Source organism: Lepidochelys kempii, chromosome 2, assembly GCF_965140285.1.
Source record: "Lepidochelys kempii isolate rLepKem1 chromosome 2, rLepKem1.hap1, whole genome shotgun sequence".
Classification (NCBI taxonomy): Eukaryota; Metazoa; Chordata; order Testudines; family Cheloniidae; genus Lepidochelys; species Lepidochelys kempii.
This window is the reverse complement of record NC_136381.1, coordinates 239467138-239494031: the sequence shown is the minus strand read 5'-3', so window position 1 is coordinate 239494031 and position 26894 is coordinate 239467138. Positions and strand designations below refer to the sequence as shown.

The following is a 26894-nucleotide window of genomic DNA, read 5'->3' as shown; positions in this document are numbered from 1 at the left end:
TACTAACAAGTTCCAGTTGCTTTATTATATCTTGCATCATTTACATGCGTGGAAAACTGTTACAAAAGGCACACAAGAACTTTGATTTAAAATAGCTTCTAGTGCACTGATGTGGTGTGGGGGGGGTGCTAGCATTGCATCATCTTTTAAGCCATGGTTTCATGGGAAAGAAGTTGCTTCTGGCACCTCCTTTGCTTAGCGTTGTTTGTCCAGTAGCTGACAGGGTTCCGGAAGTCCTTCTCCCAGGCCCAATCTGTTTTGCTTTTTGAACTGTACCCAGCATAAGGCTGATTCTAAGAAGGTATATATGAAAGCTGATGGCTGGATGGTCTTCATCCATAGGTCAGATGGAAGAGCGAGGAGGGCTTTAGAGGAGATAATGCCCAGAGGAACTAAATAGCTCTGCACAAGGTTTAGAACAGTGGAAGCAGGAGGTAATTTTCTCCATCTCATTTCAAGCAGAAACTAAGTTCAAGTAATGTTCTTCCAATTATTACCACAAGCAACAGAGTAGCAGCTACCGTGTTTGATTGCTAAAGGTCCTTTTCCCACCATTGTTTACCAAACTGTTTGCATTATTTATTTTCAAAGAGTCCAACAGGCTTTTGATTCGTTCACTTGTCGGTCCCTTCCTTCTCTTCTTGCCCTTGACACAGTTACTTGCTACAGATGGTAGCAGTAGGGCTGCCAGTCCCCAAGGCTGGCTATTACTCAATGAAGAATGACCTTTATCTTCCTGCTGTAAAATCCAGGCACACTCTCTAGCCAAAGCTACAAATCTATCCAGCTGGCTTTGATTAACATTCTTGCTGATATTGAGGGCCTGTTCAAAGGGGTTCTGGATGTAGAGAGGAGAAGGCTCAGGCTTATTTTGCTCCTTTCCCTGCAGATATTTTAAAGATAGGAAAGACATATTTCACATGGGTATTATACACACAGCAAACAGAACAGTTCAGCTAAGTTATTACAGCAATTTTAAATATTATCACCTGACTGCAAAGGTCCTTTGACCTAACAAGGAATTTCTTTCATAAAAAGGAAAGTAGATGTTCATCAACTTAATTAGCCTGTCAATCTGACCATGTCATTTCCCACTCTTTGCGTCCTTTCAATGGCTACTTCTTGTTCACCATAGCACGTTTAAATGTCTCATCTCCTTCAAGGCAATGCACATCTCAGACTTTGTCTTTGATGCAATTCTCCCATTCTCTCTTCTACACCAGCAAGATAAGTTTCAGCCTTCCACTATTGTCTCCATCCTGCCCTTTATGCATGGAATGAATACCTTCTCCCATGTTGTCCTTCATGCACAGAATGATTTCTATAGCTCCATTTGTTAAGCCAACATGGCTACAAAAATCCCTCCAAAATGCTCCATTCTTTCACAATGCCCAGTAAAGAGTTAATGATTTTTTAAAAGCAGTAAGTTATTTCCTCCCCTGGATTTCCCCCAGTGCCTCCTGTCTTTTGCACGTCACTCTCTCAGATTTGAAGCTTTTTACAGTGTGATCTGCCTTCTTGTGTTTTCTACAGTGCTGAGTGCCATTTCACTATTCTAAAGTACTCTTTTGAGCTGTTTAGGCAACACCAACTGCTGCGTCCCGTGGTGTAAATCTCATGGGCTCTCTCACAAACTAAGGAAGGAACCAATTCCATGCCAGAGGCTGTTTCAGGTCCTTGCCTTAGGGCACAACTTATTGGTTAACAGAAAACTCATGAGTAACACCAAAAGCAAGCAATTCTCCTGCCAATCATGCCCTGCAGTCCTTGGCGGCTTCGCCCTTGGCTCTCTCAGAACTGAAAGGAGAACACACCCTTCCTTTAAATCTCTTACTGGTTCAGGGACAGGAAGGTAGCCCTTAACCCTTACCTGTCTATTTTACCCTATTACCCAGAGGCAATAGGGAACACAAACAACAAATTCTCTCTTATTTGAAAGGAAGAGGCCAGGAAGTCCTTATACAGGTAACAGAAAGCAACAACACAGAAGAGCTGAAGGCCCGCTCCACACAGCAACTTTTAAATGTGACCTACGTAAGCAGTTTGGTCACCTTATTTATTTACATTTCTGCAAATTCTAAAAAAGGGTTATCTTAATTAGTCACAAGTTAACAATGTTCAGGCTGTGTCTGCAAATTAACTTTTCTGCCATGTCAACCAACTGATAAGTCCCCACATATTACGACACCTAGCAGAGTTTGTGTAAGTGTCTTCCGTGAATATCTGGGTAGGTATCTCCTAGTGTCTGAGCAGGAAATTGAGTGCCCAAAGGGTATACTCACATAGCAGCACATGGGACAACATACTCTGGCATCTCCTATCTCACAAAGGGCTAGTAAAATACGGACTGGTTAAGCCAGTTACAAAACATCGTTAGGGAGTCCTGTAAACATTGCAAACAACTGTGCTGAATGAATTACATGCAGAAATGCACGTGCCAGAATAGCTCTCTAAGCAGACACAAAACATGTAACTGTCAGAGTTACTAACCAGATTTTATCCATTATGAATAGGCACACCAACCGTGGTGAACAGCTATGCCAGTAAATAGTTTCAAACTCAGTTAGAAGCTGAAGTATGGATGGGGTCTAAACTCTGGGTTCCCAATCCAGAACACAGTTATTTAAAACTGCAAAGTGTTTAGGGACACACTGTTTGTGTCAAGACCAAAAAAAAATGTTGGATTGTGTTGTACAGTCCAGGTTTAAAAAAACCCAACTCTCTAACCACTAAAGTGGGACAAAGAAGGCAGCTACTATTGAACAATGACACCTCATGTAATAGAGCATTCAGCTGAGAAGCTTTATTGACTTATAGCGAGTGCTTTATAATACAACAAATAATTAGTGCTGCAGCACAATCAGGAAGTAGGTGATCAATGGTTTTGCTTTGTTCTACAGAATTTAACTTTCTTTGTGAATCTGACTGCCAGTTTTAAAACTAGTTTTATGGATAAAATCAGTTTACAGCTATTCTATGTGTAATTTCTGCAACTGCAAAATGTGCTACACAATTACAAAACACAAAATGTTTCCTGAATGATACTATTTCCTTATGATAAGAAAATTAATCTTTTATGGTTATGAATATACATTAGATACTCATGTATCATTTAGCAGGATAAATGGATAAGGGCAGCAGAATTTGGCCCTTTATGCAGTATTTAATATTTGTACCTCTTTCATATAAATGAGAAAGGTGACAGTAAAAGAGTAATGGGAAGAGATTAAAATGCATTTACCTTTCGAATATTTATAGAGTTCTTATTGAAAGCAAAATTCCCAAAATATTCAAAGAAGTCACTCAGCAGCACATCTGAAAGGGAAAAGGGAAAATAAGGAAAGGGATATAGTTCTCCCAGAAATGGAAAAAAAAACACTGAATGAAGATTCACCTACCCAATGTTTCTGTATTTTCTGTAGGCTTAATTTTGTTCACATTGCTAGCAAAGGTACAGTCATGACCTTCGACTATATGCTTATCTTCTGCATCTGAAATGACAAGTTGGGAACAATGTGTTTAAATGTGATACACAGTAAAAAGAAGTCCCCCATATTTATTAAGCATAACTCAGACATCCTCTTCAAAAAGAGAGCAGTACCTTAAATCAGTGCAAGTGGGTACAGAAGATAAACTACTTTTTACAATTAATTAAAGATTTAAATGCTTTAAATTTTTGGATGGGGGAGGGAGAGTGCTTAGGACTAAACAGGAGATTTTTCAAAAGCAAAACTGGGTAAGTGCATGACTCCTATTTGTTCCTTTGAAAATCAGCCACTAAGGGCATGGCTACACTTGCAGATGTAGAGTGCTTTGAGTTAAACCAGCCTTCGGAGAGCACGGGAGGGAAAGCGCTGCAGTCTGTCCACACTGATAGCTTCAAGCGCACTGGTGTGGCCACATTTGCAGCACTTGCAGCGGCACTGGGCATTGTGGGCAGCTATCCCAGCATGCAAGTGACTGCAACATGCTTTTCAAATGGGGGAGGAGGGGTGGAGTCTGACAGGGAGTGTGTTGTGTGTATGTGGGGGAGAGAGAGTGGGTTTTTGGAGGGCTGAGAGCATGTCAGCATGCTGTCTTGTAAATTCAGATAGCAGCACACACACCCCCACCACCACCCCCCATCTCTCTCTCTCTCACACACACAGCATTCCACACTTATGGCTTGTTTTGCCTCGGAGCAGATAAGCAGCCGGCTGTCAGAAACAGAGCTTTCAAAGGGCATATCCGCATTCCTGCAGCGATTCAAAAACAATGACAAGAGTGGTCACTTGACTTAAGGGGATTATGGGACGTTTCCGGAGGCTGATCAGAGCGCAGCAATGCAACACCCCGTTCGCACTGGCGCTGCGGCGCTCCAGCAGGGGGCGCAGCAAACGTTATTCCACTCGCCGAGGTGGAGTACCAGCAGCACTGTAGCCGTGGAGTCAGAGCACTCTACTTGCCTTGTCAGTGTGGACGAGTAGTGAGCTAGTGCGCCCAGAGCTCCTTTATTGCGCTGTAATGGCAAGTGTAGCCAAGCCCAAAGACATTTTACACAAGGAGGCCTTATGGCCTGTACCATCACAGATCAGTGGGCTTACAGACACAAGTAAGGGTTGCATGATCAGTATCCTTCCTCTCAGATACTTATCACAGTGCATTGGGATTTTTCTTGAAACATTTCAAGACACCTATTCCACTGTGACTGTCGTAATTCCCCATTTGAAATTTCAAAGGGAATTAAAAAATAACTTTTCGGTAACTGATTTTGAAAGCTTTAAAAGTTTTTACTTCAAAACCACTAAAATTCAGCATGCACCTTAGCCTTTATTCTCCATTTCAAAGCCTGGGAGGAAGCATGTCTAAAGGTTAGAACAGATGACTGATGAGTCAGGATTCTTGAATTCTATTCTGTACTTTTTTGCTGGCATACCTTCTTTGATCTTGGGCAAAACCTAATCCATTTACCCGTTTATAAAATGAGTAACAGCTACCTCACAGGTACATTGAGAATTATTTACAAGTCACTGAGCCCTCTTCGATAAAAGTCAGTCAAATATATCTTTTGCTTTTAATTTCTTTAAAAGTTTGATATTGATGTCAAAGTTGATGAGTATAAAAAACATATATGATACCAAATGACAGTGAAAAGATTATATTATATGGTAGTTTATGGTTTAATTTATTGAGGAACAGAAGATCAGCAAATCAGAAGAAACAACCACCTGGACTTTTAAGAAAAGACTGATTTTTAATTGTCAGATGCACAGAACAAGCCCACTCTCTAAGCCAGTTAAAATAAAGCTTTTCTGTAAGTACTGCAGCTCTCCTACTGGAATTAAATGAATAATTTAGTCTCAAATTAATGTTGTCAATGGAATTTAATATTGTGACTTGAAAAATTTAAAAAAGCAAAATAAATCTAAGTGTCTGATTCTCCAAAATATTCATCTTGCAACAATGAATCACTAACAATGTTCAACGACTTGGATGGTCTCTCAAATATTTGGCATTTGCAACATGCAAGATTATTTTGGACCATCAAAAGTGACCGAGATTCACACAAGACTCAATGAAACCAGAGTGGAGAGAAAACACATGAGAGCTAGTTCAGTCCTACTTCAAAATGGAAATGTTCTTACCTGCTAGATCTTTAAGTTGGTCTAGAGTTGGAATGATAGGTGGCGTTCTCTTTTGAAGGAAAAACAAGGCCATCATTGTTAGAGAGAAGTTTGTAATCCAGGGACCGGGAATGGTACTTGTGATGCCATGTGCACGGGCCCAGCACCGTACACTGAACACAAGAGCTCTTACACGTGAGTCAAGGCTACCATATATATAAAGGAGTTCTGAACTTCTCATGGCAACTCTGTGAGACACAAGTCGAAGGAACAAATTGTAAACATTAAAGAGAACCGCCAACTGTCAAATGTAACCATAACACATGCTGCTCTAAGACGTAACAATTATAAAGAAAGAGGATCTTTTGTTCAAATTGTTGCATATGACATAAAAGTAGGAGAGAACATCTGAAAATGTCTAGGATGAAGTTCCGGGTGGCCCTATAATTAGAGACTTAAGTACAGAGGAAGAGAAATACTATCAGTACACTTTAGCAGTGGAATTTGCATTGTGTAAAATGTCCATAAAAAAATAAATGCAACATTATAATGGAGAAATAAAGCATTCCAGAGTTAGAAAATGCAGAATTAATTTAAACTCTTATACTTTTGAGTACACGATAAATTGTCTAATACAAAACCAAATATAATCTGGAATTTCTTAGATAACTTTGGCTACAAAGGGTTACAATACAATGCATTCAAAAATCAAGTAAAATCTAAAGGCCTTAACCTCAATGAGATCTACTAAGTCTCAGTGAGATCTACAAAAGAAGCCACATTTAAAGAAAGTCAATTCAGCAGTTTTCAAATGATGAAGGTTTAAAGTGAAACATCCCCAAGTTTGTGACAGTCCAGTGTAAAGTTTTTTTTAAAAGCAAAGTATTAATACCACAAGAGGCAGGTATGGATACATGAGTTACTGGCTCCCAGCATTGCACATACTCCTCTAGGTTATGTGGCATCACCTCAAAAGGACAAACAAACTTCCTAAAGTATAAGTCAGATTTTGGGAGTAGAAAAGGTACTTTTCTTTTAAAATTTAGACTGTGCTGAAGTGCTTTACACCATCCCCAATGTTCTATGCTGTTTTAGAACAAGCAAAAGTGAAGACAATTCCTCCTCCATCTTTATATGCACCAAAAAAGGAAAAAAAAAAAAGCTTTCTACATGCAAACTACTGAACCACATTTTGCAGTCTTAGTTTGTACCACAGCCTCATTGCGTATATCAACGCTGCACACTAAACCCAAGCTCTGACTCAGATTTGAGCACAAGCCCACCTACCATCCACACCCAAATCTGCCTGACTTTGGTCAGCAATCACTTAGGACCTGAGTTCTAGTACCCTGCTAGTGGGTGGGTCAGTGTGTCCCACCATGGCTAAGGTCTAAACCCTGTCATTCTGCATGGTGGTTGCAGCTTAAGCTGCAGACCCAAGACAGAAGGTCTGTGTAGCACAGAATGGATGTGTTACAATAACTGGACCTGGCTCCCAGCTGTACTAACCCCAAATTTACAATGCACTGTGGACACTCAAGTGCCGGCTTGGAAACAAAGTCCACTAGCCCAGGTCCCACAGACCTAGGTTTAAAATGCAGTGTAGACATAGTCTTAGCATGTCAAAATTTCAATAAAGGCACACACAGTACTCACAGTTAACTTTAAAAAAATTTCACTGATCCGAGTACAAGTTCAAAGGAATTTTTCTCTAAAGTTTATGTGCAGTTAAAAAAAGGAGGATTATGATCATGCTATAAAAAACAGATCAGTCTACACATACATGTCAGTTACCCCATTCTCCCTTTTTCACATGGCTGTCCACAAGTAGAATTTGTTAAGAATCGGAGGAGCAGGGAAGGGTACATGTTTAAATCCGACTTAAAAATGATAATGCAACGAAAGAATTAAGTGGCATACAAACTACAGAAGTAGGCAATTTAAGACCCTCTTTTCAGTGGCTTATAAGTCAAACTAACAGGGAGAAATTTTCCATGTCAGGCATATGTCTTAGGATACATTTTTTTGGAAAGTTTCAGCGAAAATGGTTCAGCCATTTCCCAGAACAGGACTAGGGAAAAACACCATGTTTTGCCTATGTTAAAATTCAGATTCCACTAAGCAGCTCTAATGCCTCTGTGCTTTGGAGTGGGGACCTGAAATTTGGCAAGGGGTTTGCATTGTGTCAAGGATGGGCCTTTTTCTGTTCCCATGAAATATCACCCAAATGTGGCCAAAGTTATAAACTTCTGAAAAATCTGTTTGTGTACATTTAGTAAAGAATTGCAAAAATTGGGCAGCTAAATTCTCCAAATGTTCCATTGTCACTGGACATATTCCTGTGTTTTTATGGGTTTGGGCTTGTACCTTTATATGCATAAAAGAGAACAGCAGCTCACAAGTCACAAGAAATGTAACTCAAATAAACAAGAGTCCAATGGACAACAGGGAAATGGTAAAGAAACATTTCAGTTGGAAGCTTCCAAGAAATTATTAACTACAGAATTACAAATAATAGTAAGCATACTTATTTTTAATGATACTATCATTTACAATTAAACAAACTTAAGTCTTGCAGTTATCAAGAGAAGACAACCTCATCTGGTTCTACAACAGTACTGCCCATACAGTATAGTTAAATTTTGGCCCATAGTCAGCGATTAAATGTAGTTCCTTGCTTTGCTATTCTCCTCTTCCTCTCTTGTATAATCACTTTTATCACTAATGTACAAGATACCACAAGTAAATACTGCAGGTGATGCAACAGTCTCAGGAAAAAAGGCAGAAAAGTAAAGAGGAGGAATACCAAAATTAATTACAGGCATAACTCAGGAGCTTGTTCCAGTATCTTCTACAGCACACCAGATCTTTCCCAACCCATGATCAATAAAAACAAAACGGCATTCATGTGGCTATTTGGTACATGTAATCAAAAAATGAAAGCAAACCTAGGAAGAGAAGTGGCAGGCCAAAGGGCTATTTTTAAGAAATCTACTCCCCCTATTGGGCATCATCATGAAAGGCATCAAGTCTCAATTCCTTTCTCTTAAAAAAGAATTGCCTGTTTGCTACTTAGGTGGCAATATGCTAGGCTAATATAAAATAATTCCGTGTTTGTCTGTGTTCAGGCCAAGAAAAAGACAACTTCAAATAACCTGAATCTGATCACTGAAAGGCAATTGAAGAAATATAAATTAACATTGGTATTATACAATTGCCAAGTTCTAAAAGCAACAGAGAATCAAAAAAGTTAATGAAAACTCCATATATTCTTGATTTCATATCCATTTTATTATATTGTTTTGTATCCGTGTATTATTGTATTGACAAGTTTTCATGTCTCTAGTTTTAGAAAGTATTTATAATCTGTATTTTTACTGCTAAATTAAAAAAGACCAGTCCTCAAAATTAGTCTTCAAAAGTTGGGGTTTTTTTTAAGAGTTGTCAAATTTATTTCCTAGTTTAGACTCATGTAGAAAAGGAAAAAAGTTATCAAATGTATCATTTGTTTAATATATAGACACACATACAGAAGCCTATAAAAGTAACTTACATTATAGCTTTCCAACATACATATTATTCTTCTATTTACATTTTTAAAAATGCTATTGCCATATCATTACCTATTGTTAGTTGTCAGGTCACACTGGAACCCCGTTGGTTGATGGGAAAATCTCACCAATGGACAGCGAGCATTGAGTATCTTTTGCACACCCACACAGCCAGGGCCAAAGTTGTCAATGCAATCACCAATCACAGAGAGGATTCTCTGTGATGCTATTCTCTGAGAAGGTACTCTCTTCATCTGATATTCCATATAAAAAGGACCTGTTTTCTAACACAAAAAAGATGAAGATAAATTACCAGTTCTGAAAATGACGTAAGATTCTGGGACACTTCTGAAAGACAACAGGAATCACTTGCAAAGAATGGTTCGTGATTAAAGATTTAAAAAACACACATTGCAAGTAGTTTTTAGGACTCGATAGAAGAAAACATTTTAAAATACCACTTTATCTTTGCCTCTCTTACATTCTTTCCAGATTAACAACTGGTAAATCAAGAATTCAATTGCTTAGATAAATATATGAATGCTGTAATCTCAGTACTGTATATAATAAGTAGTACAGTAGTTTCCAAGATTTTTTTTCAGTTACGTAAAAACAGAGAGGTCAAGATGAAGCACACTGTTTTAGAGACCTAATTTAATAAAAAACTAGAAACAAGAAGCACAACCAAGCCACAGAACATGTTATTTCCTCTCTTTTGAGCAAGGTGTTTGTTAGCTTGTACCAACCACATTTGTGAGGTTCTTTGTTAAAGAACATTTCCTTTTAGCTTTTGGAAAATCCCAGAGTTTCAGCACATTGGTTTATTACCTCATAATGCATCCCAGATTCTTGAAGACTATTAAATTCACTATCTCAGAAAAGAAAGCTAATGTTCTATGTATTTTATAGAGTCAGAACAATTCTCTATAGCAGTATTCTAACCATGCCAATGTGCATTTTCCTATAATGTGTCCTTATACCTGCTAATTCATGTCTAGTTTAGGCTGCAGTAATAAATTTTTATTCGCACTTTTGAAATAACTGTTCTAGCAAATTTAAAAAAAATTCTCAGACCTTGTCTTCACTGCATGCTAACCTTGTGCTCAGCCTGTTTCCCCCCTTAATATGATATGCCTTCACACATCCACGTTTGCCACAAGGCCACCACAACACACCAAGCTATAGGGCACACCATAAGGCAGCTTTTAATGAGTGTTGCTATTATGAGGTTTAATGAAATGAATACGTACAGCTGAGGCACCCACAACAAATCAAGATATCATGGTCCTCCAATACCTTTCCATAAACACACTGGGCACCCCTCCTATGCATTACTTTGCCATCTACCGGTGCTCTCACCCATGACTGGAAGTGGTCCACCCTCATATCCCTTTGCTCAGCATCCATGGTCCCACCCTATCTGCAGTTTCTCCATACTTGCCCACCTCTGTTTGAAACAACAGAATAGCAGCCCCTAAGCCTGTGTATTAGCCACCTGAACATATGAACACACCAGAATCTTGGTGCAGCTTTGGACTAAAGTGAGCAAAATCCACATTTAACACCAGAGGAAAAATATCACATTGATCATGAGATTGACCAGATGGGACAACAGGACACGGAGAAGAGAAATGGGATACAAGATGAGCTACTGGAAGGCCAGAAATAAAAAGAAGAAATTTGGTGAGAGCCCCAAAAACCTGTCCATTTTATGGTGTGCTGAGAACCCTCATAAGCAGAAAAGCCCATTTCAGCACAGACTCATCTTCAGAGCCAGTGTGGAAAGGAGTCTGGAACCTGCATGTCTGTGAAGATACAACCCAGCCCCTCCTGAATAGCCAGCAAGGAGATGGAGCAGAGGAATTGGAAGAGGAAGGTGGCCTTAGCCTGGGAGACGACCTTTGCCCCGATTTACAGGAGCTGTTCCCTTATACAGCCCAGAAAGTCACAACGTGGTGGAGGCTTCCCAGGCAGAGGAAGCAATGAAGGACTCAGAATCTCAGGCCAGTAAGATGGAGGCTGTCACCTTTGTTATTATGCAGAATATTACAAAATAAATACATTATCTTATAATCCTAACTTGGATTTCAGTTAAGGGTGGATGCAACACCATTATGCTTGAATATCTTCCACCTCATCCCTTTCTTCCAATCATGCTAGTCAAAATGGGGTATAGGCAAAGAAAAAGAATGCAAATTGGAACTTCACACAGTGGCAGAATGCAGCAGCTTTTTTTTATTTTTTAAATGAAAGTGTCTAATACTAAAGTTTAAAGGTTTGTGGACATATCCTGGCCAAAATATAAACTGCCATAAAATTGTACTCAAAGGCACTCATCACTATCCCAACCCACCTGCATGTTCAGACCCCATGCCACCAGTGCAGCCAGCTTATTATGGATATGATTTTGGTCCAATCCTGGAGAGTAACTCAGCTCAGGACAATTGCACCTGTATTCCGCTTCCATGCATCAGCAGTCACCCAGTTTTAGGGTTTTGCTCCCGGCCATCACCTCTCTTGGGAGGAGACCAGCATCTTTCTGCTTCCTGACTGGCATTTTTTTAGGCTGCACAATTCCCTGCCTACACTGTGCTATTCCCAGGAAACCAGACAGCCTAGAAAGGCCAGCATCTGCGCTTCACTTTCTCCTTAGAGGCTATAAACAGTGTAATTACCAGACATCTCCTTCTAAGCAAGCATGTTTATTCTTAAGATGACAACATTACATGGAACACATATTAAAAACAATAAAGAGAACCTACAAGCTAAGAAGCTTATCAGAGGTCACCCCAACTCCAATCTCAGGCTCTGGCAGATGTCAGCTCTTCCAGCTTCCCCTATGGATTGAGGCCCCCTTTTAAATAGAAGGTTCTGTCTGTTTGCTGAATCACCAAGAAGGCCGTGAGTCAGTTTAAACTCAGGCTACTTTAGCCAAAAGTCCTTTCTTTGTCTGTTGGTCTCTGGAGAATTCAGTTAGAACTAGTATATACGAGTCTCTCTGAAGGTGTTACAACCTGACTGAATTTGCCTAATCACCCCACACTGTCCATAATTCTTAAAGGAGCTGTGGTCACCCTCCCCCATGGAATTACATACAATAGCCGGCCCACAACTATACATAAATTGAATATAGTAAAATCCCCCAAAGATATTGCACAAAACTGCCATATCTGTCACAGAAATAAAACAGAATCTGTCACTCAGTAAAAGTTTCAGGTGATCTCTGATATCCCTTGGTAAGCCTCCCTCTGCCACTATCATAACTCGAAATCACTATCCAGTCATTTATCAGTCCTTCTGTCGCAAGACAGATTCTTTAGCATAAAAGCAGGGCCTCATCCCCGATACCTGGAATAACTGTTCTGTCTTCCATTCTGGTATCTGAAGCAGCACATCTTGTAAGGATGAAGAGGGTGCAATATACTCACCACTGCTGCCATGTCTTCCAGTAACAGGCTCCCCACCCATTCTCCCTTCTCCCCAAAACTGTTTTGGATAGTTGGAAGGTAAAATTAACTTGCCATTTATTCTCCTGGGATAATTCCAGGCAGAAATTTGATGGCAGAATGAAAGTGCAAAGGGCACAGTATTCTTTTGAGATAAAAATTGTTATTTTACATGTGGCTACATAGACCGAAGATAAAATTGCATGAATTCTAGGGCATGCAATATTTTCCCTCTGTATTTCAAGAACAAGTGCACCAGCATTAGACTCATTAAGGAAGGGCCTGGCAACCAAGAGACCACTCTATCAGTGATGTGATGGAGTTGTCGGGATGACTTGATAATGGAGGTGCACAAGCTCACTTTTTTAACATCCATGAATTTCAATAAAGGTGAAGAGAAAGGAATTTTTCTCTAGTGCATGCACCAACACTACATTTGAATATAACGCAAAAGCCCAAATGCACCATGCAACCCCACTGTTCAGCCCCATTGTACTCACCATGTAACTTGACTATGCAAGTACAAATGCCATCCCTTACAGTCTTTGCTGTAGCAGACTCTGTGGTAGTAAAAGGTTCATTTTTTGGTGGTCTGCAAGTATGCCTTGAATCAGGATTGTTGGCAAGCCAGTAAAGTACTCTCATTTAAGTTCACTTATATTGTGAAGCACACAATACGCCCCAATCACATATACTGTGTTAAAAACTCTACAGTCCAAACAAGTCAGTAAGCAGTGCCATCTTATCTTTAGCTGGCCAAAGGCACATTCCACTACCAATCTGCATTTGCTAGCATGTATTTAAACTGCCTCATTCTCTTGATGCACATCAGAGCCAGCAGACACCTTAAGTTGCCTAAAGTCAGAAGTCACAGCTGGCATGGACACTGCACTGATTTTGGGCAGGGGGGGGAAGATAACATGTCAGCTTACCCAAGTTGAAACAGGCCAGATCTCTAGAACACCCTGGCATCATGAACCCAGCCAGTGTATCTGATGTAGGTATCCATGGATATGCCCTAGAGGTACACAAGGGCCTTCATAATAATGTAGTATCATTTCCTATTAATATACTTGCTTGCTTGAGATGGTGGATGGGTATATATGTCCCAATCAATCACACCTGTGCGGTTCAGGAAGCCCATCTGTTTAAGCCCTGCAATTACTTCAGGAATATTTCCAATTTTGGCAAGCCTGGAGGACAGCACATCATTAATTACCTTGCAAACTTCAATGACCACTGAATTACCTGTAAATTTTCCAAACCCAAATGGATTGCCAACAGATCTGTATCAGTCTGAGGTTGTCAGTTTTCACAAGGCAAAGAGCAACACAATTCAGGACCATTACCAGCTCTCATGCTCTCTGCGAGGGCAAGGTCCCCATGGAGCTGTGTGAATGTGTCTTCATGTGAAAGTTCTGGGCTCACTGCTGGTCATTTCATGTTTCCATCACAAAAAGGTCTCACCAGTGAATGCTTGTATTCCTGTCCCAGAAGCAGTGGTCTGAGGAGGGATTATCTGTCATTACAAACAGTACCCGCTCAGTTCAGGCCTCCGTGTCCAGAGGGTCCTGGGGAATTGCTGTTGCTATGCTATTTCTAACAGCAATTTGCTGCCTCTGTCTTCTCTAGCCTCAAAATAATCTTTGAAACCCCTGCCAATGTCTTCTGGTAGCAGATGGTGCAGGCACATGAAAAAGAAACACTGCCTCCATAAAAAGCAGTACTTTTAGACCCTGGTAATTAGGGATAGGAGGATCCATACCTTTGGCCAGCACAGAGCAACACAACACCACACCAACTAGGTTACTGCCAGGAAATGAATTTCGTGGGCCTAGACCATTCCATCCAGCAATCCAAACAGTGAACTAACAAGTTGCACAACACCACCCTGAGAATCTGAGCACAGTGTGACAGTGAGTTGTGGCATCATGAATCTCAATTTACAAGCTCAGATAGCTGTACTGTTTGTCATAGCCAGTGCGGCAAAAGAGTGTGACAGCAATGTGCTATCATCAACAATGTGGTTGCACAGCAGCAGGGCAGGCTACCATGGGTTGACAAGCACATGATTACTTACCCCATGGTTACATGCAGTGAAGAAAAAGTTTCATTCTATTTCCTTCTTTTGACACAGCATCATTACATATGGACACTATTTGTTTATATCTTCAAGTCCACTTGTTGCTACTAATCTGACAATATTCTAACTGGATGAGCTCAATGAGAAAACCCAAAATGGCTTTTGTAGCCTCACTGAGAATGTGTGTCAACACCGCCAACTAAAACAACAGCATTGCCAAAGGAAGTGGCTTTAGTATCTTGATTGAGCAGAGCTCCATTAAATGGCATCAGCAAACAATAGAGTGGGGTTAGGGAAAACAAGCAAGATAACCTGTAGCTTTAATTTTACAATACAGGGTGGACAAAAATGAATTACTATTTTTTTAAAATCTGATTTCTATTTAAAAATGGAACTCTTATTTAAATTAAGTACATTTTGATAATGTATGTAATCTACAAAAATCATTTAAATTAGAAAAAATATTAGGCAGGACATGTTTGTGGCCAAAGTTTTAAAGAAAGTCAAACCACTGAACTGGTGGAAGTCAACGGCTAAGCACATGTAAACCAGCTTTTGACAGCCTTCTTGCAGGTACAGAAAGCTATTTTCCTAACTTCAGTTTACTGCACTAGTTCAGTTCAATGACTAGATCATTAAAACTTAAGAAACCAACTGGTAGCTGAATTAGGAAAGCTTATTTTCCTCTTCCAATCTATGAAGAGAAACGAATTGTCGGACAAGATCTACAGTTCTGAAATCCTGAAGGACATGGCAAACAGAAACAGTCAGTTCAATTCCCTAACTACATTACTTTTTTGTTTAATAAATCTGTTAGGTTTCTATCAACATATTTTTTGCATTTAACTTACTTTTTTTCCTCATGTATCCAGCACATTTAATATGTTTTTATCAGTTAAATAAAACTAATTTGAAAACACTGTTTTTATGCAGTTAATTCCAATTTCCAAATAGAGCTTGACACAAATCACAAGTAAAACATTAAATCTAGTAAAGAAGAAATGCATACTTCACAGTTTTCTAACATAATACAAAATGTAAAAATTAAGAATGAATAAATGTACGCTAAGCTTAAACTGTTTAAATAAATGTGCGTAGATACAGTCTATCCTCCCGGTTAGCAAGAAGTAGTATCAATTTTAATGTAAAGGCTACGTTTAGTTGCAAAAATCAACATTTTAATGGTTACCAACTAATGAAGAATCAACTTTTCTTTAGGAAAATAACTAAGTACAAACGCAAAACCAGATTTAAATGATTTAAATCAAGATTTCCTGCTTGCTGATTTAAATCAATCCACCCTATTACACTAAAGTACTAGATGCCAGCTGGACAGATTTACTAAAGAAAATCCAGAGCAAGACATCTCAGACCTGCTCACATCCCGGGTAATGGCCAAGAAAGATTTCAATAGAAGGAGGTTCACCTATGGAACACTGTTCTTGAGTTTAGTTCAACTGACTAACAAAATATTTAGAGGTTCTATGAATGCAAATTGCCAACATTCCAGTACATTCACTGCATTCATTTTTATTGGCAGATGTCTTCTCAATTTGTTCTGATTAATGAAGTTAGTTGGTGCAGTAAATTATACAAACTCAGTACCAGAAAAACTTGCCCAACTGCCATGGGTAAGTGCCAATAATTGGGCAAAATAAAAATTACTCATTCATATACTTCCATGAGGCAGTGAAATACAGTAGCATACGTCGGAGGTGGGTCACAAAGACTAAAGAGCTGAAGTGAGGGGTCATTAGACAGACTGTGGCCAAATCGACACTCGAAAGTTAGGTTGATCCAGCTATGTCACTCAGGGATGTGAAAAATATGCATTCCTAAGTGACATAGTTAAGCTGACCTAAACCCCGGGGTAGACAGCTCTAGGTTGACAGAAGAATTCTTCCATCAACCCAGCTACCACCTCTTAGGGAAGCAGATCAACTATAGCAACAGGAGAACCCCCTTCACTGTAGTGAGTGTCTGTACTGAAGCAGTACAGTGGCCTTGCTGTAGCAATTTAAGTGTAAACACAGTCCTAGTCTTACAAAATATGGTGTCCTAGAAACTTAGGACATGCATGGAAAATTCAACAATTTTATATTAAGTTTTTAATCTTCCATGATCCAAATTCTCAGAAAAAAATTCTGTGCGTCTTATTTTAAATGAGCCAACTTGGAAACAAATTGGTTACTTCACTCAGCAAATTCAGTTTGGGGGTTTAAAGTATAGACGTCTATTCTAAGCCCTAAGGGTTTTGTCCTGGTGCTTGTCACTGTGGCATCTGAATGCGTCAGCATTAACTATGGAGTGCAGTTGCTCTATAGTAGAGTGAACACTACAGTTTACTTCTTGCCATGATGAGAAAAACCTCAGTTTATTTTTACTCTGTTTCCACATCACAATTGTTAATTCATTAAAGGTCTCTATCTCTGTACACCTCGCCCCAAAACACCAAATCCTCTTAACGGACTCTTGTGAGAGACTTTATCTGAAATCTTTAAAAAACCTCAGTATAGCGTATCCACTGTTTTACTTATATCACTATGTGGTTAAATCTGTCAAAGAATTCCTACAAGTTAGAGACATGCAGTTTACCCTTACCGTTCTTGTAGGGCTCCTCTCAATTTCATCCAGGTCCAAAAACATGTCTAAATCACATCCTAATTTGCCAAAGGTATTCACTGAGGAGCCAAATGGCTTCACTGTGCACTCTGGAAAATATGCACATGCAATTTCCTGAATCAGAGAACAGGCTAGAAACCGGAGCTTAGTGTTCTCCTCTGTTAGCTGATACTCATCCATTAGTGTGTACAACTGATTACTTACCTAAAGAAAAAAAACAAACATCAAAATATATGTTAGTTCCATTTTCTTATTTGTTTGCTTAGCATCCAGTCTTTCTGCCCTAATTTAATACTCCCCTCAGAGGCTATTTCTTCAACTCCTTAAAACGAATGTCAATGGTATGTCACTCCTATAGAAGTAAACAAAATATTTACAAATTAAGATGTCCTCTAGAGCTTTAGACACCAGTTCCTTCATTTCAGAAACCACTACAAATTTATAGATATTATTGAGGATTCTTCCTTATGGAGCAGCAAAGTAAAACCAAAAGGAAAAAGAAGATAATAGATCCAAATGAAAACATGAACAGTGTAGGCCATGATACCCAGCATTTTGACTCTTATCAGATACCAAAGTATTCACCATAAATGATGCAAATGCATCCTGAATGCCCCAATTCCCAGGCTATTCAACTCGCCACTGGGGGTTAATCTAGCTCTAGCCTGTGTGGTTGCAATTTGGTAATGGTTTTTCCAAAAAAAAAAAAAACCAAAAAAAACGCATTTTTGTTTTGAAGTAGTAATGGAATGTGCCCCTCACCTCTACAGATCCCTTCATCCTATCAAGCCATCCAGTCCATTACTGGTGCAATTTCCTACTGCAGGAAGAGTGCCCCCATTTCTGTTCAGTCATCTGCAGTGGGTGCCATTAACTCAGCTCTGAAAGGTATCCCAAATATCTTTGCACTGATAGCAGTAGTGCATCAAAGAAGGTGCTGTGACAGCCTGTGCAGAGTTCTGGAGTACATATGAAATTCACAGGTAAATAAGAGGAGAGTGAAGAAAGGTAGAGGGATACATTCCTCAGCTGGAGAACAACACTGGTAGGATTCCATAATTCTCTCAGACATTAACACTGTAAGCAATGTCCTACTTAGCTTATGCCTAAGGCTTTCCTGTCTGGGACTCTCCGAGCATACTCTTTGCTCACTACCGTTGAAGAATCTAATCACCATATATGAACCAAAGTGGGCAGTCTTTGGGCAAGATTACAGTCCCAGTTACAGCACTGTAAATCCAAAGTAACTCAGCACAAGTCAATGGAGTTAGTCTGGATTTACACTCTTACAGCAGTATAAATCCTGAGCAACTCCACTGGCCTGCCTGCATTCCTGGGATGGGATACTACAGAATGCTTAATCAGGAATTCTGCTGCTACTAGATAGGGAACATTTCCCCTCTCAACAATTTTTCTCTGTGGAGACCTAAGTCCACCAGTCACTTCTGGCTTGATCAGTACATATATGTATTTCAGTCTAAAAAAAAAAAAAGTGGATATAAGAGGTATATTTTACTTATAGCCTGGGAACCTGGTCCCATATTGTAATACTCCAAGAGCCCTCACTCCTATTACCTTCAAAAGAAGCTTTAGTTAGAGTAATAAATAAAGAGCAAAAAAACCTTGCTCTGGACTGAAGACTCAAAAAAGGTAAATATTAATGTATTGTAAGACTTCTGAAAACAATATTTTCCCCAAAAAAATTGTAGGGAAATTGTACAAGTCCTCTATGTTCCTGTCTTAGCCTGATATGTTACATTACTCAGACATTATACTTCAAGGTATCAGCCCTACTCTCACAGTAGTTTACTTAAACATGCACCTCCCTCTCCCTTCCACCTCTTTTCACCGTTTTTTCCTTCTAATTTTTAAAGCTTAGAAATATCAAGTCTTTCTTGTTTTTACTAATGGATTCAGATATGGGCTCAGAAATCTCAAACCACAAGTGAAGGCATGGGAATAGTGGAAATAAATATCAGTTTCTTGAAGAGTCAACTGTTTAATACAAACAGGTGTTAAAAAAGATTTGCAAGACTGAACAGAAGTAGACCATCTCATTCAGAGATTGCTTTCATACACACTAATGGTCATAGCAACTAAAGTAACCACTTGATGTATTTATTTCAATTTATGAAATGCTCTTATCCAAGGCAATCCTCTAATAGCTCAGATAAATATTTCTGACCAGTGGAATTAACCTGTAAAATCCCAAAAGAATCTTTAGATAATTACACATTTCCATGCGCAAAATTAAAAAAAAAAAGAAAAAGAAAAAAAGTAACCTTAAGAGAGCTATAGCCATAGACTTACACTGTCAGCACTACAAAGCTTCTGAACAAGATCATTGACTAAAATGGTGGATTGCTTATGACAGTGAACTGGTGCTTGATCAGCAGCTTGAATTGATGAGTTTTTCAGTGTTAAAGTAAAAAGTCTAGATTTAAATGGAACAGCACATTCCTCTTCAATGCCTGGGGTTCGGGTAATATCCTGTAGTGAAGCTATGCTGTCTTTTTCAGAAAATTCTACCACAGCGTAGGTACCCTAAAAGCATTAAAAAGTGAAGAGACATGGTAAAATAGCTGCTACAAGGCATAAACAATTACATTGATATTACTGTTTCAACAGTAATCACAGCTGTCTAGATTCAATATGATTTTTAGCCTATGCATTTCACACTAATTCACACCTCAACACCTTTATACTCTTTCACAAGCTGTAAAAAGAGAATTTAAGATGTATACCATTTGGCATAATGAACACATTTCTGCATTAGAAAGTAATCAAACTAATGAAAATATTTATTTCCACTACTGCTAGGTTTAGGAAGTTGAATGTAGTGCAAATGACTATGTTCTGCTGTTAGGCAAGCAGACTGAGTGGTATGAAAGTTACTGATAGAGCTTTAGCCCCGTCCAAAAACGTGTGCTATCTTCAACTCATTTTGGGTGTCACTATTCAACTAAAAGAAACAAATCTTGACTGAAAAATTTAGAAATAAAAATTCTTGATTTACTTAACATCTTGTAAAATTTAACAAATATGAAAAGAAACACACAAGTCATTTGTCAAAGAAAGGTTTCAGAGTGGTAGCTGTGTTAGTCTGTATCAGCAAAAACAACAAGGAGTCCTTGTGGCACCTTAGAGACTAACAAATTTATTTGGGCATAAGCTTTCGTGGGTTAGAACCCACTTCATCAGATGCATGGAGTGAAAATACAGGAGAAGGTATAAATACATGAAAGGATGGGGGTTGCTTTACCAAGTGTGAGGTCAGTCCAACGAGATAAATCAATTAACAGCAGGATACCAAGGGAGGAAAAATAACTTCTGAAGTGGTAAGAGAGTGGCCCATTATAGACAGTTGACAAGAAGCTGTGAGTAACAGTAGGGAGAAATTAGTATTGGGGAAATTAAGTTTAGGTTTTGTAATGACCCAGCCACTCCCAGTCTCTATTCAGGGCTAATCTGATGGTATTGGTTGGGTCAATTTCTCCCTACGGACCACACACTTGGTAAAGCAACCCCCATCCCTTCATGTATTTATACCTGCTCCTGTATTTTCACTCCATGCATCCAATGAAGTGGGTTCTAACCCACAAAAGCTTATGCCCAAATAAATTTGTTAGTCTCTAAGGTGCCACAAGGACTCCTCGTTATTTTTGTCAAAGAAAGAAGCCCAACTTTTGAGGGAGACATGAAAACTAATTTCTTGCTTTTGCCCAAATTCAACTCTTAACAAAAGATTTTAATATAAAATACTCCAAGTACGTACATAGCTTTCATAAAAGTAGTGACTGTTAATTTTTCCATGATGGGACAAATACTTGAGAAATTTTTTCTCACTGATCTTGGCTGGGCAGTTAATTAAAACAGTCCGTTGTGCTTGCTCTAGCCTTTCTGCTTGCACCTCAGGAAATGTCTTCTTCCAGCTACTGACTTTAGAATCTGTGGGAAGGGGTAGAAAAAAAATTGTAGGTTTTATACAGATTTTGGTAGCTTGATGTTAAGGAACCTACAGAACTCAATTTTAAAGTTTATAATGGGCAATCCCCCAAAAGAGAGGTTCTCTGCCCACATCAATTTCTCTTCACCTCCCTACTGTTTTACTTGTTCACCTCTAGTTTTCCCTTCTCTTCCCATGTGTGCATTCCCAAGAGGTTTGCACTGGTGCTCTTTTTCAGCACACAGTATTTCCCCACTGGCACTGAAAGGTGCCACCGTGAAACTGGGAACAAAAAGGAACACCCCCCACTCCCCCCCCAAAACCAACCAATCAACCAAAACCACAGGAATGCTATATGGAAGTGCAATTCTTCCATAATTTTACTAAAGTCAGATAAGGGGGAAAACCAAAAACAATGAATTCCCATCCCACAGAAAATGTATTTCTATAGTGAACCTGTTATGTTGACATTAACGACTAGCTCACTATTTTCTATGTAAAATATCTACTTAAACTGAGACAGAGCATATTACAGTTGAAAGCAGTTGTGATACAAATGCACAACAATCAGATAGTGACACATTCTTCAGCCCAGACCAGTGGCTCTCGTCCTTCCTTGATCATAAAACTTTATACAGAATACCCAACAGAATAGGGTCTGGAAACTCATGCCAACTCCCCCTTAATATTGTGCACTATGTCTTAGTGTAGTCGTCACATTTCTCTTTTCCCCCTTCTTTGTTTTTCCCTTTTCTGTCTTTTTTTTGTTTTGCTTTCTGCTTTTTATTCTCTCCCCCTTCCCCCGCAATTTTCTCTCTCTCATTTCCCAACTTTTTGCTTATTTTCCCCAAATACTTTATGCTTATTTTTCTCTCCCACCCTTTTATCTGTTGCAGGTTCTGTCACCCTACCGCAGTAGCTGACACTAGATCAGTGGTTCTCAACCTATTCACCATTGTGGGACGCATATGCAGCTTTCTGTGTGTTATGTGGGACTCATCCACACAATATATATATACTATCTGTATGGCCCTGAGGATGACACATGGGCCGCATCTGTGTGCTGACTGGGCTGCCCACGGGCGGCAAGTTGAGAACCACTGCTCTAGGGAATGCTGCTCCTTGCATGCTGCCTGTGTCTATTGTACAGAGCTGGCAGGCAACAGTGCTATTTAGTGTCACCTGAAGAGGAGCTGGTGGGAGAACACAGAAATAAAGAGGATGAGCTGCTGCCACTATCTGCAGCACTGAAGCTGGGTTTCTGAACAAATTATCAGGTTTACACAGTAGCAAAGTGGTACTGAACTTTAACAGTAATGATTAATATGTGTTGTACAAACACATGACAAATATGATCACTGTCCATTCTATGTGATGCTTGCTAAAGCTATTCCTAGCAGGGACTTTTGTTTGTTTATTTTTAACATAAGAATCATCTCTTTTGAGAATCCCAGAGATTCCGTAAACTCAACTTTCAATAATTCCTGAACAATTTTCTAGGAATAACTGGCAGCACTCTATGAAGAATCATATTGACCCTTTTTCAGTCTTTTGTATTTAACTTTAAAAAAAACACCTTTACACAAGTTCAACTGATATGCTTAATGAGAAAAAAGGTCTATCTTGAAAAAAACTAGCCACTAGACACTGAAAATAATATATTTCAGTTTTTAAACTTTTGTTTCTTAACATGACTATTCAGGAGGAAAAGTCAAGATAGGATGTATTCAAATGGGTTGTTTCTGGTTTGCAGAGATTAAATTTAGATATTTTAACTTGCATGGTATGCAAGGCAAAAGCTATAAAAATATAAGCAGATACAGTTTAAGTCCCAATTAGACATAGCCTGAAATAGAACACTGGAATTACCAACAAGTACTGTAACGAATGTGACAATGCTCTTCAAAACTAGACGCTTAGTACCGCGTCTTCCCTGGACACACAAGCCCTCCACCCGCCTTTTGACAAAAACAGGATGGTTATTCTCCCTTGATCTTAGTGATGCATATTCAGGAACTGGTATATGGCAGACAATGACAGCTCTGCCACATTCTAACATAGTGGTGTCTAGCATGCAGCCCACTGACTGGAAATAAGATGTAAAACTTTTAACAATGAGAATAATCAACCAGTGGAACAATCTGCCAAATGTCATGGTGGATTCTGCATCACTGGGCATTTTTAATTAAGATTATTTTTTTTTTCAAATTATATCCTCTAGGAATTATTTGGAGGGAGTTATCTGGCTTGTGTTAAGCAGGGCAGCCTAAATGAGCACAGGGGTCCCCTCTGGCCTTGGAATCTATGAATTCTGCAACGTGGTCTCATTTCACACAGCAGCGCAGCCCCTACGGGGCTGTTACACACCTCAGCCTGAGGGAAGGCTACTGGTTCCTGTAGCATCGGCAGGCCACCTGCTCCTGACGGCAGCTCGGAGCGAGGCTGCATGCAACCCGCCCGGTTTGTACACAAGCTGCCAACGCAGCCCCTCAAGCAGGCAGAGTCTAGCCCCCCCCCCCCCAGCCCTAACCCGAGCCACGGGGGCTGGCAAGTGATTCCCACGGGGCCGGCTCTTGCGCGGAGGGCGAGCCGCGGCGGGGCGGGCACTTACCGTTCCCCGGAAAAGCCGAGTCACAGCCCGCTGCGCTCCAGCGACAGCCCCGCCCGGCTGCGGGGCTGCTATCAGCCTCCTGGCCCGCAGAAAAGTGGAGGCGCAGCCCCAGACAGACCCCGGCGCCCAGCAGCCTCCCACCCCATTGTCCGGCAGCACCCCAGCCCCGGACCCGGGAGCTGCCCCCTTGCCCAGTGCAGCCACCCCCAGCCAGGCCCTGTCCCGCCACAGAAGCCGCCTCACCTGCCTCCTCCCGGCCAGGGGCCCTCTGCGCGGCGGCGCCGGTGGAGCTGAGCCGGACCGGGCTGAGGCGCGGCCTCCCCGGAGCGCGGCGCGTCTGGCCTGTCCCCGGCACTGGGAAGCGCAACCGGCACCACCACAGCAGCAGCCGCCCCATGCGGGACGCCATTACCGGAACGTGAGGCACGGGTCAGGGTGAGCCGCCGTGCGCAGGCGCGAACTCGCGCGGCGTACGGAGCGGCACGAGAGTCAAACCTCGCACCTAGTTCTGCTTCCTGGCTACCGCCGCCCGGAGCCCAGCCCCCCCTGAAGCCACTAGGAGCCTCCACCCGGGCTCAGTGGGACCGGGATCCGATCCTCCAGCCGTCACCCGTTCGCCTCACCGGGCTCGGGCCTGATCCTGCGGGGTGAGGGCGCTGCGAGCCCCTGCTCCCGGGGGCGCTCAGCATCCGCCAGGCGGGGTCCCCGGCGCCGCCAGCCTGCCCCGGAGCGCGTCCAGCGCTCGCTCCGCATTCAGTGGCGTAGCGCGCACCTAATATCAAAGAGCCGCTCCTCCCTTTCATGCACGGCGCGTTGCCGCCGCTGTGCGAGAGCCCTGGCGTGAGCGGGGCTCGGAAACACGCGTTTCGGCGGAAGGAGGCGCTCCAAGGGGCTCCTGGCTGCAGCGCAGCCCCCGGCCGGAGGCGCAAGCGAAGGTCCCAGTCCTGCAAACAGTAACCCACGTGCATATCCTCCCGTGGGCAGCGGCGACGGCAGCCTGTGACTGCCTAGTGCGACCGTGCCCACGGGCTCCTCCTTCCCGGGACATAAAAGCAAAGGCGGGTGTGAGACAGACACGGAAGAGAAAAGGGACGAGCCGTGCAAGGGTTTTGGGACGCAGTCAGGACCCCGTTGCAAGTAAACTGATTATTTGATAAGGCAAAATAAAATACTGCATGTTCCCTGTTCTTGTTATTGGTGTGAACACACACAATGAGCTACTGCAGTAAAGTCAGGTTACAGAGTAGCAGCCCTGTTAGTCTGTATCCGCAAAAAGAAAAGGAGTACTTGTGGCACATTAGAGACTAACCAATTTATTTGAGCATAAGCTTTCATGACCTACAGCTCACTTCATTGGATGCATTCAGTGGAAAATACAGTGGGGAGATTTATATACACAGAGAACATGAAACAATGGGTGTTACCATACACACTGTTCGGTGAGAAAAGCTAAACAGGAGGCAGTTATGCCAACTGAACCAAAGTCAGGCTAAGAGAGGCTGCTGGGAAAGTCTCTGAAAGTAGAACGAAGGAATATGTGTTTAAGTTACAGAGAGTGAGAAAAAAGGGGAGGCCTGCATTCCTGCATTTTTGTACCAGATGTGCTAGGAACAGTCCTTGAGATACAGAGGCCCTGTTTTCCACTCCCTGCTCTTGTGTTATGTCTGTTTTAACTCCTCGTCTCCTGGTTGATACCCATAGTGAAGCACTATGATTTCCTAAAAGTTATCTACAATAAGGGGGGTAGATGTGCATGCATATAGAGAAAGAGGATTTTAACTAATATGGGGGGGGGCTGCTTTATGAATAAATCTGTGACGTGACAGGACTGTCTTTAAAAACCAATGAGTTTTACTTAGAGGCTGGCTGGTTCTCTTTGGAGACGGGCTGCTCTCTATTGTTGTGTGCACTCTTCGATAAAGAGCTTTGAGTTCGGACCTTGCTAGTGTTGCCTGTCTCTCTCCGGTCAGACGACGAATCGTGCCATCTGGGGTTCAAATCCTCGACAACACTGTAAGGAGAGTGATCAGGTAAGGTGAGCTATCACCAGCAGGAGGGGGGGACCTTTTGTAGTGCTAATCAAGATGGGCCATTTCCAGCAATTGACAAGAACGTCTGAGGAACAGCGGGGTGGGGCGGAATAAACATGGGGAAATAGTTTTACTTTGTGTAATGACCCATCCACTCCCAGTCTTTATTCAAGCCTAAGTTAATTGTATCCAGTTTGCAAATTAATTCCAATTCAGCAGTCTCTCCTTGGAGTCTGTTTTTGAAGTTTTTTTGTTGAAGAATTGCCACTTTTAGGTCTGTAATCGAGTGACCAGAGAGACTGAAGTGTTCTCCGACTGGTTTTTGAATGTTACAATTCTTGACGTCTGATTTGTGTCCATTTATTTTTTTACGTAGAGACTGTCCAGTTTGGTCAATGTACATAGCAGAGGGGCATTGCTGGCACGTGATGGCATATATCACATTGGTAGATGTGCAGGTGAACGAGCCTCTGATAGTGTGGCTAATGTGATTAGGCCCTATGATGATGTCCCCTGTATAGATATTGTGGACACAGTTGGCAACGGGCTTTGTTGCAAGGATAGGTTCCTGGCTTAGTGGTTCTGTTGTGTTTCTTCACTTCCGCAGGTGGGTATTGTAGTTGTAAGAACGCTTGATAGAGATATTGTAGGTGTTTGTCTGAGGGGTTGGAGCAAATGCGGTTGTATCGTAGAGCTTGGCTGTAGACAATGGATCGTGTGGTGTGGTCTGGATGAAAGCTGGAGGCATGTAGGTAGGCATAGCGGTCAGTAGGTTTCCGGTATAGAGTGGTGTTTATGTGACCATCATTTATTAGCACCGTAGTGTCCAGGAAGTGGATCTCTTATGTGGACTGGTCCAGGCTGAGGTTGATGTTGGGATGGAAATTGTTGAAATCATGGTGGAATTCCTCAAGGGCTTCTTTTCCGTAAGTCCAAAATGATGAAGATGTCATCAATGTAGCGCAAGTAGAGTAGGGGCATTAGGGGACGAGAGCTGAGGAA

General features: G+C 41.2%; 2 protein-coding genes across 5 annotated transcripts in view; one reads left to right on the top strand and one right to left on the bottom strand.

Moving 5' to 3' along the window:
• On the bottom strand, positions 1–24877 carry MTPAP (mitochondrial poly(A) polymerase). 4 transcript variants are annotated; one of them, XM_078851843.1, is made up of 9 exons: positions 24635–24873; positions 21081–21253; positions 19616–19849; positions 17285–17509; positions 9227–9438; positions 5625–5851; positions 3399–3491; positions 3242–3315; positions 1–883 (listed from the first exon to the last, which is right to left on the bottom strand). In XM_078851843.1, the coding sequence occupies exons 1-9, from the start codon at positions 24828–24830 to the stop codon at positions 518–520; spliced, it is 1800 nt and encodes a 599-aa protein (XP_078707969.1). In that variant the 5' UTR covers positions 24831–24873; the 3' UTR covers positions 1–517. The 4 variants fall into 4 exon arrangements, with proteins under 4 accessions (XP_078707969.1, XP_073190464.1, XP_073190463.2 ...); XM_073334363.2 differs by lacking the exon at positions 24635–24873 and adding an exon at positions 24486–24628; XM_073334362.2 differs by lacking the exon at positions 24635–24873 and adding an exon at positions 24106–24479.
• Positions 24411–26894, top strand: part of MAP3K8 (mitogen-activated protein kinase kinase kinase 8) — a 35315-nt gene continuing 32831 nt past the window's right edge. Inside the window, exon 1 of the mRNA XM_073334366.2 lies at positions 24411–24999. The gene's annotated coding sequence lies outside the window, so the exon portion shown is untranslated. The remainder of the gene's footprint in view (positions 25000–26894) is intronic.

Bases quoted from the DNA above. Each gene is read 5' to 3' on its own strand.
- MTPAP (XM_078851843.1), bottom strand. From the start codon at position 24,830: ATGCACGTGGGTTACTGTTTGCAGGACTGGGACCTTCGCTTGCGCCTC. The intron at 3,316-3,398 runs GTAGGTGAATCT...TTTCCCTTTCAG, and splicing joins AGAAAATACAGAAACATTGG to ATGTGCTGCTGAGTGACTTC. The intron at 884-3,241 runs GTAAATGCATTT...AAATATCTGCAG, and splicing joins ACTCTATAAATATTCGAAAG to GGAAAGGAGCAAAATAAGCC.